The sequence below is a fragment of the Megalopta genalis genome, chromosome 2 (assembly GCF_051020955.1).
Source record: "Megalopta genalis isolate 19385.01 chromosome 2, iyMegGena1_principal, whole genome shotgun sequence".
NCBI lineage: Eukaryota > Metazoa > Arthropoda > Insecta > Hymenoptera > Halictidae > Megalopta > Megalopta genalis.
This window is the reverse complement of record NC_135014.1, coordinates 13,671,245-13,686,307: the sequence shown is the minus strand read 5'-3', so window position 1 is coordinate 13,686,307 and position 15,063 is coordinate 13,671,245. Positions and strand designations below refer to the sequence as shown.

At 34.7% G+C, this 15,063-nt stretch overlaps 4 protein-coding genes across 5 annotated transcripts in view; 2 read left to right on the top strand and 2 right to left on the bottom strand.

Annotated features, from left to right (window-relative positions):
- Positions 1-281: 281 nt before the first annotated feature.
- P32 (complement C1q binding protein P32) lies at positions 282-2,194 on the top strand. The gene is made up of 5 exons (XM_033468188.2): positions 282-632; positions 1,038-1,188; positions 1,254-1,456; positions 1,535-1,623; positions 1,860-2,194. The coding sequence occupies exons 1-5, from the start codon at positions 419-421 to the stop codon at positions 2,007-2,009; spliced, it is 807 nt and encodes a 268-aa protein (XP_033324079.2). The 5' UTR covers positions 282-418; the 3' UTR covers positions 2,010-2,194.
- Positions 2,195-2,344: 150 nt separating this feature from the next.
- Rab19 (RAS oncogene family member Rab19) lies at positions 2,345-4,368 on the top strand. Its single transcript, XM_033468189.2, has 5 exons — positions 2,345-2,927; positions 3,210-3,294; positions 3,385-3,483; positions 3,558-3,715; positions 3,801-4,368. Exons 1-5 carry the CDS (start codon positions 2,553-2,555, stop codon positions 3,906-3,908), a joined length of 825 nt encoding a protein of 274 aa, XP_033324080.1. The 5' UTR covers positions 2,345-2,552; the 3' UTR covers positions 3,909-4,368.
- On the bottom strand, positions 4,360-7,080 carry Hmgs (hydroxymethylglutaryl-CoA synthase). The gene is made up of 2 exons (XM_076518567.1): positions 6,824-7,080; positions 4,360-6,596 (listed from the first exon to the last, which is right to left on the bottom strand). Exon 2 carries the CDS (start codon positions 6,519-6,521, stop codon positions 5,166-5,168), a length of 1,356 nt encoding a protein of 451 aa, XP_076374682.1. The 5' UTR covers positions 6,522-6,596; positions 6,824-7,080; the 3' UTR covers positions 4,360-5,165.
- A 1,546-nt stretch (positions 7,081-8,626) lies between these two features.
- The window catches only part of pnut (septin 7-like protein pnut), a 72,937-nt gene continuing 66,500 nt past the window's right edge, over positions 8,627-15,063 (bottom strand). For both annotated transcript variants that reach the window (XM_033468195.2, XM_033468196.2), the window contains one exon: positions 8,627-14,802. In XM_033468195.2, coding sequence (XP_033324086.1) covers positions 14,754-14,802 — 49 coding nt within the window. In that variant the 3' untranslated portion in view covers positions 8,627-14,753. The remainder of the gene's footprint in view (positions 14,803-15,063) is intronic.

Below are 15,063 nucleotides of genomic sequence, written 5' to 3'. Positions count from 1 at the left end.
AAATTTTCTTCACAGACATTGAAATACTATTGTCACAGCGGTAAAACGCCGAATTGTATCTCCAGCATATGTATCATGCAGGGTGATCAAAATATATACAATAATGACGACAAAATTAGGAAATAAAAAATAAACAAAGAGTACCGAATTGTTTAGAAGATGCGTATTCTTCTCTCTATGTGTATATATTCTCTGGTAAAGAGCATTCTGGAAGATTTTCCGTTGTAGAAATCGTGGTCATGAATGTAGTTACGTATCTTAAAGGTTTATCTGCTTAATGTCGAACTCATTCTTCTGTCCTCGTACGTGCGTGCTGCTGCTGCTGCTGCTTCTGCTTCTGCTTCTCTTTGATGCGAAGCCATTTTGTAATCTTCACCGGTTAACTCGTGGCGAATATTTTCTCAACGAAACAAGTAAAATGAACGGCATTATAAGGAATACGTTGCGATCGACAGCAATTAAGAATTTCTTGTCTTCTACCATCAATACAGGAATCGCGAAAAATCAATTGAGATCATTATGGAAAATATCTTCACGACAAATTGATCTTACTGCTTTTGCCTCGACAAAAGTTTTACAACATCAACATATTCTTTGCAATTGTTGCAATTGCAGAAACGTCCATACAAAAGGTATACGCGTGCTACTTGAGTACTAATATTACCGATCGATACTATTGCAACGAATAGAACATTTTATTAATTCACGTGCTTGATGTAACTATAATAGTCGAACTATTTATATGAAATTTGTTCAAATAAACTCTTGGCAGTAAATCTGTGATATATAGAATACCCCAGAAATTGTGATGCAATAAGAAAAAAATGCAATTTTTTACAACAGAATATTAGAAAATAAATTTCTATAATAATAAATTTTAAATGAATAATGAATATTTTTATGAAAGATATTCATTCGCTTGCATATTTTATCTTCCTTTTCCATGTGGGACCATGCTGTATTAGATTTATTAAAATAACTGAATCATTCTATGTATATTAAACATTTTTCTTATACAAGGGTTTTTTTTTCATCAGCTGAAAAGGAACTGGTAGAATTTTTGGCAGAAGAAATCGTAGCAGAGAAGAAGGCACAGAAATTGAAAACCATTCCAACCGAATTAGATGGTTTCAAAGTATCACTCGATGGTGCAGATGTCACTCTAGTAAAGAAACAAGATGATGAAAGGTAAGAAAGAATAATTATAAAACGAATGATTCTTAGACAAAGTGTATTAATTATTTCCATTTCAGAATTCAAATTACTTTTAACATAAATCATACTGTGGATACCGAAACAGAGCCAGAAATTGATATAAATAGCAATAATGCGGATGTTAGTGAAATGAAAAGTAAACCCAATTTTGAAGTGGATATAAAGAGAGATGGTATAACTCTTGGATTCACTTGTTCGTTCAACAATGAGCCTGGCGCATCAGGTGCAAGTGAAAATTATAGTAAGTGTAATTAAGTCCTAATTACGCTTTAAAAGGTGTCTAGTTATGACAAATGTTTACACGATCATTTGGTTTTAGATGATATCTACGGTATAGATGAAATCACTCTGTATGAAGGTGAACACAGCGATAAAAAGTATGCAGTAGCAGGTGAAATTATTGATGGGGTAAGCTGACTGAAAGTCTATTTTACCTAATCCAAAGAGTTGAGTACAAAATGGAACCTTTTTTTATCCATTTTGAATATTAATCTTTGGTAAAACAATACATCCTCTTCTTTTGCTGATTTTGATTGTACTTGAGAAAATCAAAGTTAAAGGATGTAACAAAAAAATTAATTTGTTTTTAATGATTCTGATATATATTACTTTCACATTTAATCATATACTATTTATGTTTCCAGTACCTGTATGATTTGCTGATGAACTATTTAGAAGAAAAGGGTATTACAAATGAATTTGCAGAAAAATTGATTGAGCTCAGTACGAATTATGAACACACAGCATATATTAGTTTGCTAGAGGGTCTTTCAAAATTCACTTCCGGAAAATAAGGAGCCTTAGTTGCTGAAATTTCCATCATATTTTTAATTGCATAGCAATAGAATATACATGTTTAAGATCTTCTTTATGATAAATATATGTCGTAATTTCATGTATCAGTTCCATTACATTAAATAATTTTAAAGTTATGTAAAATAAAGCTCGAGTTAATAAATTACAATGTTTATTCGTTTTATTTGAACGATTAATTATTGAAACATTGTCTCTGTATACATAACCTTCTCGTTACGTAACAGTAAATTCCCAGACGTACGAATAGTATACCAAAATCTTCCATCTAAATGAATGTTATCGCTATGGTTTAGGCAGTCTGATGTAGGGGTACAATGTAATATTTAAATCATTATAAAAAAAATTGATAATTACTAAGAAATGGTGTAAGAATGGGATGTTATATTAAATTTCAACCCCAAAGTTAAATAAGAATTAGAAGAGAGAGATATGAGAATATATTCTTAATATCTTTCTAAAGCAGGATTAAATATGTCAATGAACTTCAAGTTTATTTCATAAACTTGTACATATTCATAAATATGTACTGTGTCATTTTTGCCCGGGACTGTACTATGTGCCCAATTAACCAATCAGACACGGATACTTTCCGCACGCGAACTTTCCAGCTCTGCACAGTAAGTCTGAATGCGCGGACGAAAAAGAGTGTTGTTGATTCCGCGAATAGTGTCGACAATCAGAAGGAAATGTCGAACCGCGATCCGGATAATTTGATGGCCACTAATGACGAGAGTTTTGACTACCTGTTTAAGATTGTTCTAATCGGTGATTGTGGAACAGGGAAAACATGTTTCGTTCAAAGGTTTCGATTTGGCACGTTCAATGAAACACACGGGAGCACAATCGGTGTAGACTTTTCCATGAAAACTGTATTGATCGATGACAAGAAAGTCAAGGTAAGTGCGCTCGATCTATGCCCGTGGATCAGGTGTTAACGGTGTCTGATACTAACACGATTTAATCTAACAGCAACCTAAAAATCACGCTTTAATTCCGCAAAAAGAAGAAATGAGAGCATACATTTTGCGTTAGAAACACGTTTCACAGAGTCTTGCACAGAATGCTTGTCACAATCGACCAACTATGACGATCTATATTATTAACACACTCGTAAAAAGAGGGTAAATTATCCCGATTGTTTTAATGAATAATTTAGAGTTGTTTCGTCAACATTATAGTTGCAAATATGGGACACAGCGGGTCAAGAGAGATTTCGTACGATACGTCAGAGTTACTACAGATCGGCCAACGGTGTTATTGTAGGTATGTAACAGCTGATTTAATAAAAAAAATTTAATAAAAATTTAATTTTCTAGTACTATGTATATGATTAATAACACGTGCATATTTTAGTCTACGACATTACGAAAAGATCCACTTTCTTAAGTTTACAACATTGGGTTGAAGAAGTACGAAGGTACACTTCATCACACGTGTTGTTAGTTTTAGTGGGTAAGATGATTTTCTATTTTGCATCGAATCAAAATATATTCTTACCCTGTATATTTACATATGTAATACTTCAGGTAACAGATGTGATTTAGAACATTTACGAGAAGTTGAGAAAGAAGAGGCTGAAGCTTTACGTCAGTATCTTCCCGAAGTGTTACAAGTAGTGGAAACATCAGCCAAAGAAAATACCAATATAGATTTCGTATTCTTTTACTTGGCATCTGAGCTTAAAGTGAGTGAACAGTTTTTTGTTGATTGTATGAACCAGATGATGATAATATATATATATATATATATATATATTCACCCATTTTTAGAGAAGACACGAGAATCGACAAATAAGTACTAAGGAAGATGAAGTTGTTAGGCTTGGTTCAGGAAGGAAATTATCCTCGTGTTCTGGTTGCTCCTACAAGATATTTTAAACAATGGCTTCCTAACAAATAATTATGATTTTGATGTGCAAATTTGTACATAATAAGAAAAAAAGTACAATATTTATATAAAAGTTCAAAAAAGATGTGATACTCAACATTAACAATTTTCTATATCCAGTATAGAGAAGTATATATGAGAAAGGGCAATATTAAATTATTGAAGACAATATTTTCTTTTTCTGCCTAACTACATGACAAGATTTGCTAGACTTGTATTCATAAATTATTTTTATCTTTATCACAAATTTTAGATGGAATATTGAAAACAATCTTCTGTAAATACGAGCTCATAGATTTTATATATACGTATAGATGTATGTAATGAATCTCTAAAAAAACACTAATATATTGATATATTTTTTTAGGTGAATATTTCACTATTGTACAACGTTTTAATATTATTATAATATTGATTTTATTGGAATAAAACTTCAGCAGATGGATTAAATAGTAGCAATTATTTATTAACATTTTCCTAAATATTTAATTGATGTACTAAATTATCTTTTTGTGTATTGGTTCATTTCAGTCTTGTTGGATTTTGATATTTGTGTGTATAATATATTATTTATATTTAATTATAACGTTCCTAGGAGTTAAAAATATTTTTAACTTCTTCTAAGCACATAAGACAATTTTTGCAGCACCGTGATATAATAAATAAAGGTATTGTAAAAACAGTACATTGTTTAGGGATCTTTTGTTGTACAAAGTTTTCTTTTCTAGATCACATTAGTATGATACAAGTTTTATTTTTGTAATGTCTCCATAGTAATAAAGCACACTGATTTCGATATTGCTTTTTTACTAAAAATATAAAATATACATAATAAATAGATTGAAAAATGTACATAACAAACAAATGTATAAAACAAATTCTTGCTGTAAGAATAACATTCGTACATTCTGTACTCTTTATAGTTTCTTGTATAATTGTATCTTCTTTACATGTATATTAAAAATAATTTATTTAGTAACTTTTGTATCTATAAATTAATTTAAAAGTTAAACATATATATGGTCATATTAACTTACTGCACATGTCAATACATACTTCTAGTATATCTTGGCAATAAGAAAATATTGTTTTAATAGTAAACATTCTTAAATTGCATAGAGAAACATTGTTATGCACCATTTAGAATTTGTTGTTCCAGCGATGTTGGAGGCCCCAAATGATTCCTTTGTTACCATGTTAAGTAAATTATCTATCAGTTAGCTATACATTCAGAACTATCAAAAGTCTCATACCCTCTGATAAGTTCTTCTATATTTTTCGTCGACTTTATCGAGGTAATATGTTCCCGGGAACATACTAGATATGCTGCTTTTAGGGCTGAATGGTGCACTATGGCAATTTTGTTCTCTCCATTCCAATACCTTTGTGTAATCTGTGGGAGAAAACTTTTTGCGAGCTTCCAACTGATTCTTTATATACGAGAGAGATGAGACAAATTGTGCTAACTTAGGTCCAGCATCTTTTGTTATTGTTATCGAATACATAGTTGAACAAAGACCGGAACCATAAGAAAATAATCCAACTTTAGAGCCTGCCAACTCGCTTATAGGTCTATTAACAAGTAAGGAAGCTAATCCACAATATACAGAAGGAGTGTACATATTTCCTACTTGATTTGATAAAAGCAACGTTGGTTGTGTTTTCTGATTAAAAGCTGCTTTGCTTAAAGTTGTAAATGTCTTTTCAATGTCTCTATTGAAGTAAGTATCCTCGAGCTTTATGCCATGATATTTGACTAAATCTGGATATTGCTCAGCCACTTTGTCCTTAGGCATATTCAAGAAATCGTTTAAAGCTAATCTTGCGAATGACTTTTGTACCAGTTTACCATATGGAGAATGAAACAGAACTGCATCAAAGCTATCTAAACTTATACTTTCTTTGTACTTGTCCCTGACCTTATCACGATAAGTCTGATAACACTTATCCACAGCATTGAGGTAGCATTGAATTGATAATTGTCCATCCACAATAGGATATTCAGAGTTCAAATCAGGTTTATAAAAATCATACGCGTGTTCCATATAGGATGATCTTATCCCACGATCGATTACTAAAGGTGCATCTGGACCAACTATCATAGCAATGGCTCCTGCACCGCCAGTTGGCCTAGCAGCTCCAGGTGCGTACACAGCATTGTCAGCTGCAACAACTAGAGCTAGTCTGCCATCCCATGCACTGCTCTCTACCCAAGACACAGCATTGAAAAGGGCAGCAGTACCTCCGTAACAGGCATTGGTGGAGTCCACTCCCTCTATGTCTGCGTTGCCATGCGGTTGAAACAACTGCATAAGGACAGACTTTACCGACTTGCTCTTGTCTAATATTGTTTCTGTTCCAACCTCTAATCGGCCAACATCCTTGGGTTTAATGCCATACCTATCCATTAATCGGTGCACCACCGTCAAACACAATGAATTAATATCCTCACGATCATTGCAGAAACCCATCCTGGATTGGCCTAATCCGATGGTATACTTTCCAGCAGTAACTCCATCGAACTGTTCCAACTCGGTTTGCTCAACGTACTGAGCTGGAAAGTAAACTTCCATCGCCTTGATGCCGACGTCCTTTGGCCACATGATGTCTGGCTTTTTTTCGTTTTCTTCTCCTAATCTCAGTTAATTGCTTCGACCGACGTTCCTCTTGTACAATTGCTAAAAGTGTAGATTCATGACAATACGTAGGAACGGGATACTGCGACCGTGTTTGAAGGCAATACACGTGACACCGGTTTAATCGAATAATGCCGTCGAAAATTTCTGTTGGGTTTATGTAATGTCTCACTGGTGGCAATTAATAACAATGACAGTATCGAATAGATTGGACTGGATATCGTCGAATGTTTTCATCGCAATTAATTCTACTTTCTTTGAGTTCATACCTTTCGGTCAGGAAAAATATGTGCTTCGGGGGCAGCGGCCGGGCCACTACTAGAAGCAAGTCCAGCGGTGAATTCAGGTTAGAAGTGAAACTCGACAGGTGAAAATTACGGTCACTGATTTGCTTCCTATCGCGTGCTTTGAAACTCCTCTGCTCTTCCTTTTCCACTCGTCGGGTTTGTCCGACTAAATCAGCCTTCCGAAGACACAGACTTACAAACTAACGTTCCACGCGCAAATGCTGCTCGCCGAACTGCCGCCACTTATTCAACCAGCCATCGGATCGTTTGGAGGGGATAACAAATTCGTTTGATCGTGTTTGCGGATTCATTATGCAGAATGCGTCAGGAAGGTTTGGTCAAATATTTTTACAATTCCATTTAGTAGACAGACTTTATTAGTCGTTCTGCAACATTTATGTTACATTTTCGGCATTATTTTTGTAATAATGAAAAATAATTATATAAAGTGTATGATAAAAAATGATTACAAGAATAATTTTGCTAAACAATTAAAATGTATGGTAGCCAGTAAGGATTGCAACAGTGCACATACTTGAACGGCAGTAAAAGAGCGTTTACACGACGGGTATCCTGGGAGAAATCTGAATGTACCGTTTTTCATAGGGAATTTTTTATGGGAAATAATTATAGATTTGTTTGCACAAGTTGGACCAAGGCGAACGTTTGACGTAACACGTACATAACGGTACTAATGAAAATAAGCAAGCATCGTGCGGAATGAATTTTCGTGAAAGCGAACGGTACCACCTTGGATGGATGCGAATGCGTGTGCCATCCGGATGCCACTGATGGAATTAATCGTTAGATAGAGCTGCGAGAAATTTCACTTTTAACGCTGGTCTTCTGCACGCTTGCATCTCACACTCTTTTTCTCTTTCACTTCATCATCATCTAAAACTAAAAATACACCGTTTTACAATTCGAATATGACCAGCCAGAATTACTATGCGCGCCACGTAATTTATTACATGGATCTACATAATTTTTCGTAACCATTAAACTGGGTCAAGCGTATCACATTAACACCAGGGGTACTGTTTGCTACGGCCTAACATGTTTTGCAATACCTTCAGTAATGTTTTTATTATAAGATGAATAAATAAATTTATACAATAATTCTTCGAAAAAAACATGTTATCATTAATCATGAAATAAAAATCCCGGTAAAAATATAGGTCGTCTGACTTATGTAGTGGCATCAGCCGTTTACAATACAAACTGTCAATAACAGCGCTTACGATTGAAAATAATATATTTACGTATAATTACCATTGGATGGAAATGTGTTCTAGAATTAGCATTTGATGTAAATAATTCAGTAGAGTACAACGTAAAACGTGAATATTTTTACATACTTGACTTTGCATCTGAATAAGACGAAGTCAAATGCTTATTTTCTGAGAGCATCTATGTCAAAGTGTGATGTTTTGAGCGAAAGTTTGCGTTTCGTTGTTCATAATTCATATCGGGACAACAACATGGCGGGAAAAAGAAGGCAAGTTCAAACAAATTACATTGCGCGCGCAGCTGTTACAAAGTTGTCAACTGAAGTTGCAAGACACGTATAATATGAAAAACGGTATGAAAAAAATGTATCGTAATATATAAATAATTGTATTGCTAATGTAGAGATAGTGAGCGGAGGGAATCTTGACCTATAACCCAGTTTCGTCATATTAGATGTGTTCAAGGTCATGCAAAGGAAAGGAAAGGAAATGATATTTGCAGGCAAAATGGCAAATGTCGCTTTTTGGGTTCGAAGCGGTTCAAAAAACACTCATGATCGTTTTATATATAATTTACTGAATACATAATCCTAAAGTATAATAATATACTAATCGTGATTTCATGATTATTATTAATGTTGTTGTTGTTGTTGGTGTTTAATAATTATTATTATTATTAATAATATTATTACAATGTGTTCTACAAATAGCGGCGGCAGCTTCGTTTTCGTCTGGCACGGCAAAATATAGTTTGTTCTTTTTTTTTGTTTCTTTTGTATACTTTTTCGCCTGAATATTCCGTGATTCGCGCACACGCATAATTTCAGAGAAAAAACGTATTCAGATATCACCTACCTTCGCGTACGAATACTTTTTCCCCCGCTATGCATACGACACGTGCGATTAATGATCGTGAATGCCGTTTTGTTCAACATGATTCTGACGATTATCTATGGAAATATCGTTAGTGTCACTGAGTAAAGTACAACATACAATAATCGTTTCGTCGTTCCCGGAATTTCAATAGCTACATTGACCGTGGCGGAACACCGAAACGTATTTCAAGAGAATCGTTTCGTAATATAGATTGCATACACTCAGGTATTTAAAAAAAAAATCGTGTTTCCAAGGAATATATTCGTGTAAATAAAGTTCGAATTACATGAAATTCAACACGGTGATCGAATCGTAGTTATGAGGAACGTAACTGAGAAAGGTAGACAGAAACAATTACATATTTTCAAATGGTAACAAATAAAAATGTAATGCTATGTTAGTTCTCGAATATAATCCTATTACTACCGCGTCTGGATGTATGCAACCCTTTTAGCGTACGCGCAGGGACCACAGACAAGCTTCAGCACTGTGACGGCCGCTGTCACGTAGACGCGATTTGCAAAAATGATGTACATCGATAAAATTATGATATTATTTCAACGATAGGATAAGCGCTATTGCCTTCGTCGTCTCGTTGAAATGGTATCAGGTCGCCTGATAATATCCTGCATATTATCGCTGGAACTACCGGAGAAATCGAAAGCTGCAGATCAACTGAATCAATTTATCAAAATCATGGCACCTCAAAAAGTTAGATCTCAAAAAATGCACTGTTTTCCACAAACATGCTTATTCACTTTGACTGCTTGGTACTTCCAGTGTTAATATCGATGGCTTCCTCTACGTTTGGATAAAGACCCACTTGCATGTCTGAAGATAAAGATACAGTGAGATCACGAATCGAGGTTCTTTAAGTCCATTGTGGATTCACTTGAATTCATAAAGGGTGTGGTGCCAAAGCATCTTGATTTTCTCAAGTTAGTTGCTTCTTTGAAAAATGTTCGAGAAGTTAAAGTCTCTTCCGAAACATATCAGAGCTTATGATTACAACGGCTTCTAGCTCACTATACCATTTATCTGCAGCTACACCTTAAACCAAAGTAGAACTTAAGTACTCTACTACGCAATCTTCTTTTCGTCTCTATGTTCGTCGACACATCGACTAGTCAGATCAGCGTAAAATATCAAAGGAGTCTATCACCACTTTTATCGAATCTTATGGATCTCGATTAAACTAATTCAAAGTCTTGCTGTGAAGATTGATTATTAAATCCAGACCAGAAATATTGTTATCGATAAACGGGTGAAGCGACAGTCAAGATACGAAAAAAGAATTTGACAACCTTCGATCCTTTCACAGTGGAACAAGAAATCTCAGAAATAAAAGAAATATTTTGTATCTTACAAATTTAATAAGTACCTTGATATATACTTTGTTCGATTCATTTACCTTGGTAATTTTTAAATAAGATTACTCACATACTTTCAGGTCTAAATTAGAAAGAACGAACGTCGCGTGTATAATACAGTTTCGGCAATACTCGTGACAATAGAACGTTCTCTTTCAAACGAGTCTTTATGTTGTGCTATCTAAACGCAGATAGCGATCCGTCCATTGTAATCGCTAAGCGCTTTAAACTTTTACTTTTGGCTGTAGGCAAATTAGAGGACAAACTAAAGTCGAAGACGTGACCTTTCGCCTAAAGCCTGTGAAAGGGTTAGAAATTGTTATCCCTTCAGAAGCCACCCCTGTCATCTTCATATCTTAGACGTGCGTCAATTTACATGAAATTGCCGTTTGAATTAAAAGATTCTGGGAAACGAAATTTCTACATGAAGAATGAGAAACGTGTCGCGGCGATCTGTGTGCGTTTGGCGCATATCTGAATGAATATACAGGGTGTTAGAAAAGGTCGATCAAGACTTTAAGGATTTGTAGTACCCAGCGAGAGAGAGAGAGGGGAATGAAAAATGTTCAATCAATATAAGTCCGCCCAAAAGTCAATACTTTAGACAGAAAATCGACTTTTAGTATCTAAAAATATTCGATAACGTGAGCGAGTTTCACTGCGACATATTGAATGTAAATAGAGAAATTGATACAAGATTATTACATTAGCAACAACAAAGTTTACTTCACAAACTCAAACGTAATACACATTTTCAGTCTCCATTCAGCACTGAGCGTGACAAAGTGAAAGCGTTATTCTCGTATTGTTAGCAATGTCTGTTCATTATTTAAACATAGAAATGGCACATATGGATTTTGTTTATGGTCTCGCTTTTGGGAATACTTCCGCAGTTGTTTTTTTGTTTATTGTGTTAACAACCTTGAACTTACTTTCTGAATAAATTTCTCTATTTACATTCAATGAGTCGCAGAGAAACTCACACTCATGTTATAAAGAATTTTTAGATACTAAAAGCCGATTTTCTGTCGAAACGATTAACTTTTGGACGCGTGTTGATGGAACATTTGTTACTCCTCCTGCCAAGTACTATAAATCCTTAAAGTCTTGAACCCCCTTTTTTAACACCTTATATATAGCGTAGTCTACCTGCCATGCACACCTGAACAATTCTCTAATCGCTCATTGACTAAGTCATTGCTTCTGTTATAAATTTTCCTATTTTTTAAATATCAAACGTAGTCAGCAGGCGTGTACAACAAGCAGGCTACCCTGTATACGGCAGCTTCCTCAGAGCCTTAGATTTCGACGAATCGAGCTTAACATTATCAGTGCGGAGTAACGCGAACATTTTTCGATCGTGAAACCTCGTGAAACGTACGTTTTGCAAAATATTGCTTGTTTAGCTGACACGAGATTGAACTAGAAAAACGCGTACAAAATAGGAATGTAACACGTGGGACATGGAGAACCGCGTGTGGATCTTACTTTACAATTAACTGAATGACCTCACGTATTAGCTCTTATAGAAAATGCTTCTCCATTTTCGTCTTGGCACACGAGTAATTCGATTAGCTTAGATTACGGAACCAAGAGTGGGCAATCTAGTCTCAAAATGCATTGGCGAGGGGAACAGAGCCAACGAAAATGTTTAAATGCGTACACTTAGAAAAATTACAGAAAATGCGTACCATTGATTTGCCCATTCTTGTTACGAATACGGACAGGTTCGGGACAGGTTCGGGACAACTTCTTAAGTCGCCAACCGGTCCAAGCTTATTATTAATTAAACAATAAGTAATGTTATTAATGACACAAGAATAAAATTGAATACAAAGATTTTGGTGTGACGTGTGACTCAATTAATCTTTGCCTCATTAATAGTAATTGTTTAATAATTAATATTAAACAATTTTTTAAACGAGATACAGAGAAGTCGTAGTTAGTAACTGTTTCGGTAAATAAGAGTCTTATTGACCTGGGTGTACTTACATCGACATTAAGATAAGTTGTTTGATACCGAAGTTATCTGTTTCTGAATGTTACAAAAGTGAAGCTGGTTAACAAGTTGAATTATCACGTATCATTAGATTATCATTGAAACATTCGGCTGTTGTTATCAGACGAGAATTGATAATCGTCTCGTTTGTAGCGGTGAGAACGAAAGGAACCGTCCCGAACCGGCAACGAAAAATCATACTTACAATTAATTTATACAATTTCATCTTAACGATTTTGCTTTTTCTTTGCTATCGATACAACTTAAATTTACACGAATCGGGCCTATCCTTAAGGTCTCCTCGATTCATTTATACATAAATATATATTTATATGTATATATATGTATATATATATATATAAATCTATATATGGCCACTGCTTTTTTCCATAATCACATTCAACCTTCCGTTGCGAAACGACGTTGAACGAAAAAAAATGGCGGGGGATTTGATCGCATGCGATATTTCATCTTGTTCATACTATTTTTGACAAAAGATGTGTTTTCTAATCAGTTAAGTAGTGTGTTATTTATACGAAGACAATGATTTCCATCTATTTTTATTACTAAACTGCGGAAGACCAGATAAATCATAGCGGGTTCTATAAATTGAAAAAAATACAATAGAATTCAATTCAATTCAGTAAAAGCTTTTACAAATGCAATATGCTCCGCAGTTTATTAATCGCGTTTAGAGAAATCATTTTCCACGTTCAATAAGGGGACAAATTTTGTTCACAGAAGATCTGATTTTTAATGAAGTACTTTTTGCCAGTGATAGTAATCGGGATGATGTCGATATCGCCAAACTCGATAACGGATTTCTTGCGATAGTTATAAAACGTATACCGAGCTGGGAAGATCAGCGATCAGTGGCGAACGAATTCTTTGTACAATTTGTTGTTCCTTAGGACAAGTATTACGTTTACGGTCGCTTTATTATCTTAAACGATACGAAATGATATTTAAACATCGATGCGATTCGTTTATCCTACACCTAGACACAGAGACTTTTGCACGCCTACATTTAGGTCGACGATGCATCGGACGTTTTTCCCTCTCGAGTATACGAACCATGCGGAGAGATTACCCGGTGAAATGATTGACACCTGCTGGACTTGTTACTCTTATTATGTATGGTACATACGATTGCACAAGAGCGATCAACACTGTCCCATCAAATTCATTGCATTTTGAACAGAAAATATATATCATCGAAGAGCAATGGAATTAAGTTCGACAGCAATCAATAATTCTTCTTTTAATAATTTTAATAAGTTGAAAATAATATATGAATACAGTTTTTTTAATTTTCTTACCGCGTTTTGAATTACATGTTCTCATTTTTGTTATATAAAATCCGTAATGTAGTAATTTTTATAAGTAATGATATGAGTGTCGAATATAAAGCTGAATAAAAATTAAAATGCTCGTTTCTATTTCATTGCTTTGATCACTCTTGCTAAACGAAACCACGGCCTCAGAAATTATGTCTACATTTTGTACAATATCGTAATTCGAATTATGCTAGTGTGATTTGTTGAACAGTAATAGTAGGAAGCGCGAAGAAGCACAGGCGAACACGATAGAAGAAACACTCTTTCATATCTCACTCCTGAAAGCATAAATGTACGAGGCGGCGGTACAAACGTGGGAGCGATATACACAGTATATGCGTTGACTGTGTTTTTTTTACGCAACACATATTCACTTTATTCGTCAACGAACCATCTGAACTACACTTGATCATCCATGATTTTCAGAGGTCTCATAGATGCGCAAAAAAAAACTCAACTTCCCAAAACGATTTTGATTCGATGGCACTAACTTCAAGCTATATTCCCTGAAAATTTCATCATAAAATTCATAAAATTAACGAAGTTACATAGGTCTTGCAATTAGACACCTGAATGTGATATTTTCAAAACGATGTTCTCAAAAAATTTATGTACCGATTCAACTGCAAATTGGTGCAACGATTTTCAAAAGAATTACATACTTTTTGCTGTAGATTATATTGTTTTCACACTTAAGAAAAAATGATAAGTTTTAGGCTCAAAACTGTAAAACTTGTTTAAAGAAACATGATGCTACATTTACAATTTAATGAATTTGTCAATGAAATTTGCAGGACACACATAACATGAAAGTATAGCAGAGTTGAAAATAAATAGAGTTTTTGATAAAAAATAGTGTTTCTCCAGAAAAAATGATGACCCCTCAAAGGTAGCACTGAATGACACAGAGCCCGCATTTGATTTTCTTTTCCTTGACTATAGTGGAAAAATCGAACGCGATTGGATTGCGTGTAGTTCGTAGGACGGTCGACGAATCTGTAACTTATTTTATGGTGAACCACAACGTCTCTTCATGTAAGATCAGCCGCTCAATTACACGAGAAGAAGCAATCTGTTCACGTCATATTTTCCGTAGTCGATTTAGAAGATTCCTTTCTTCTTGCTCTTCTTGTCCTTGCCGTCGACAGCCCTGAAAAAAAGGAAACTGCATGTAAAACGGGACACTGACTGCCGAGGGATTGGATGGCAGCGTCACTTACAGTGTTAATGTAATTAGTCGCAGTTTTATCTATATTTGTAACTGCCATAGGGATTGCACACCTTTCTCTCTCTCACTCTCTCTCACTCTCTCTCCCTCTCTCTCTCTTTCTAATAAAGAATACTGATGCTTTCCTGTGCACACTCTATTATTTGGTCGTTTCAATTATCAACAACCGTCCTGTTTGTATGT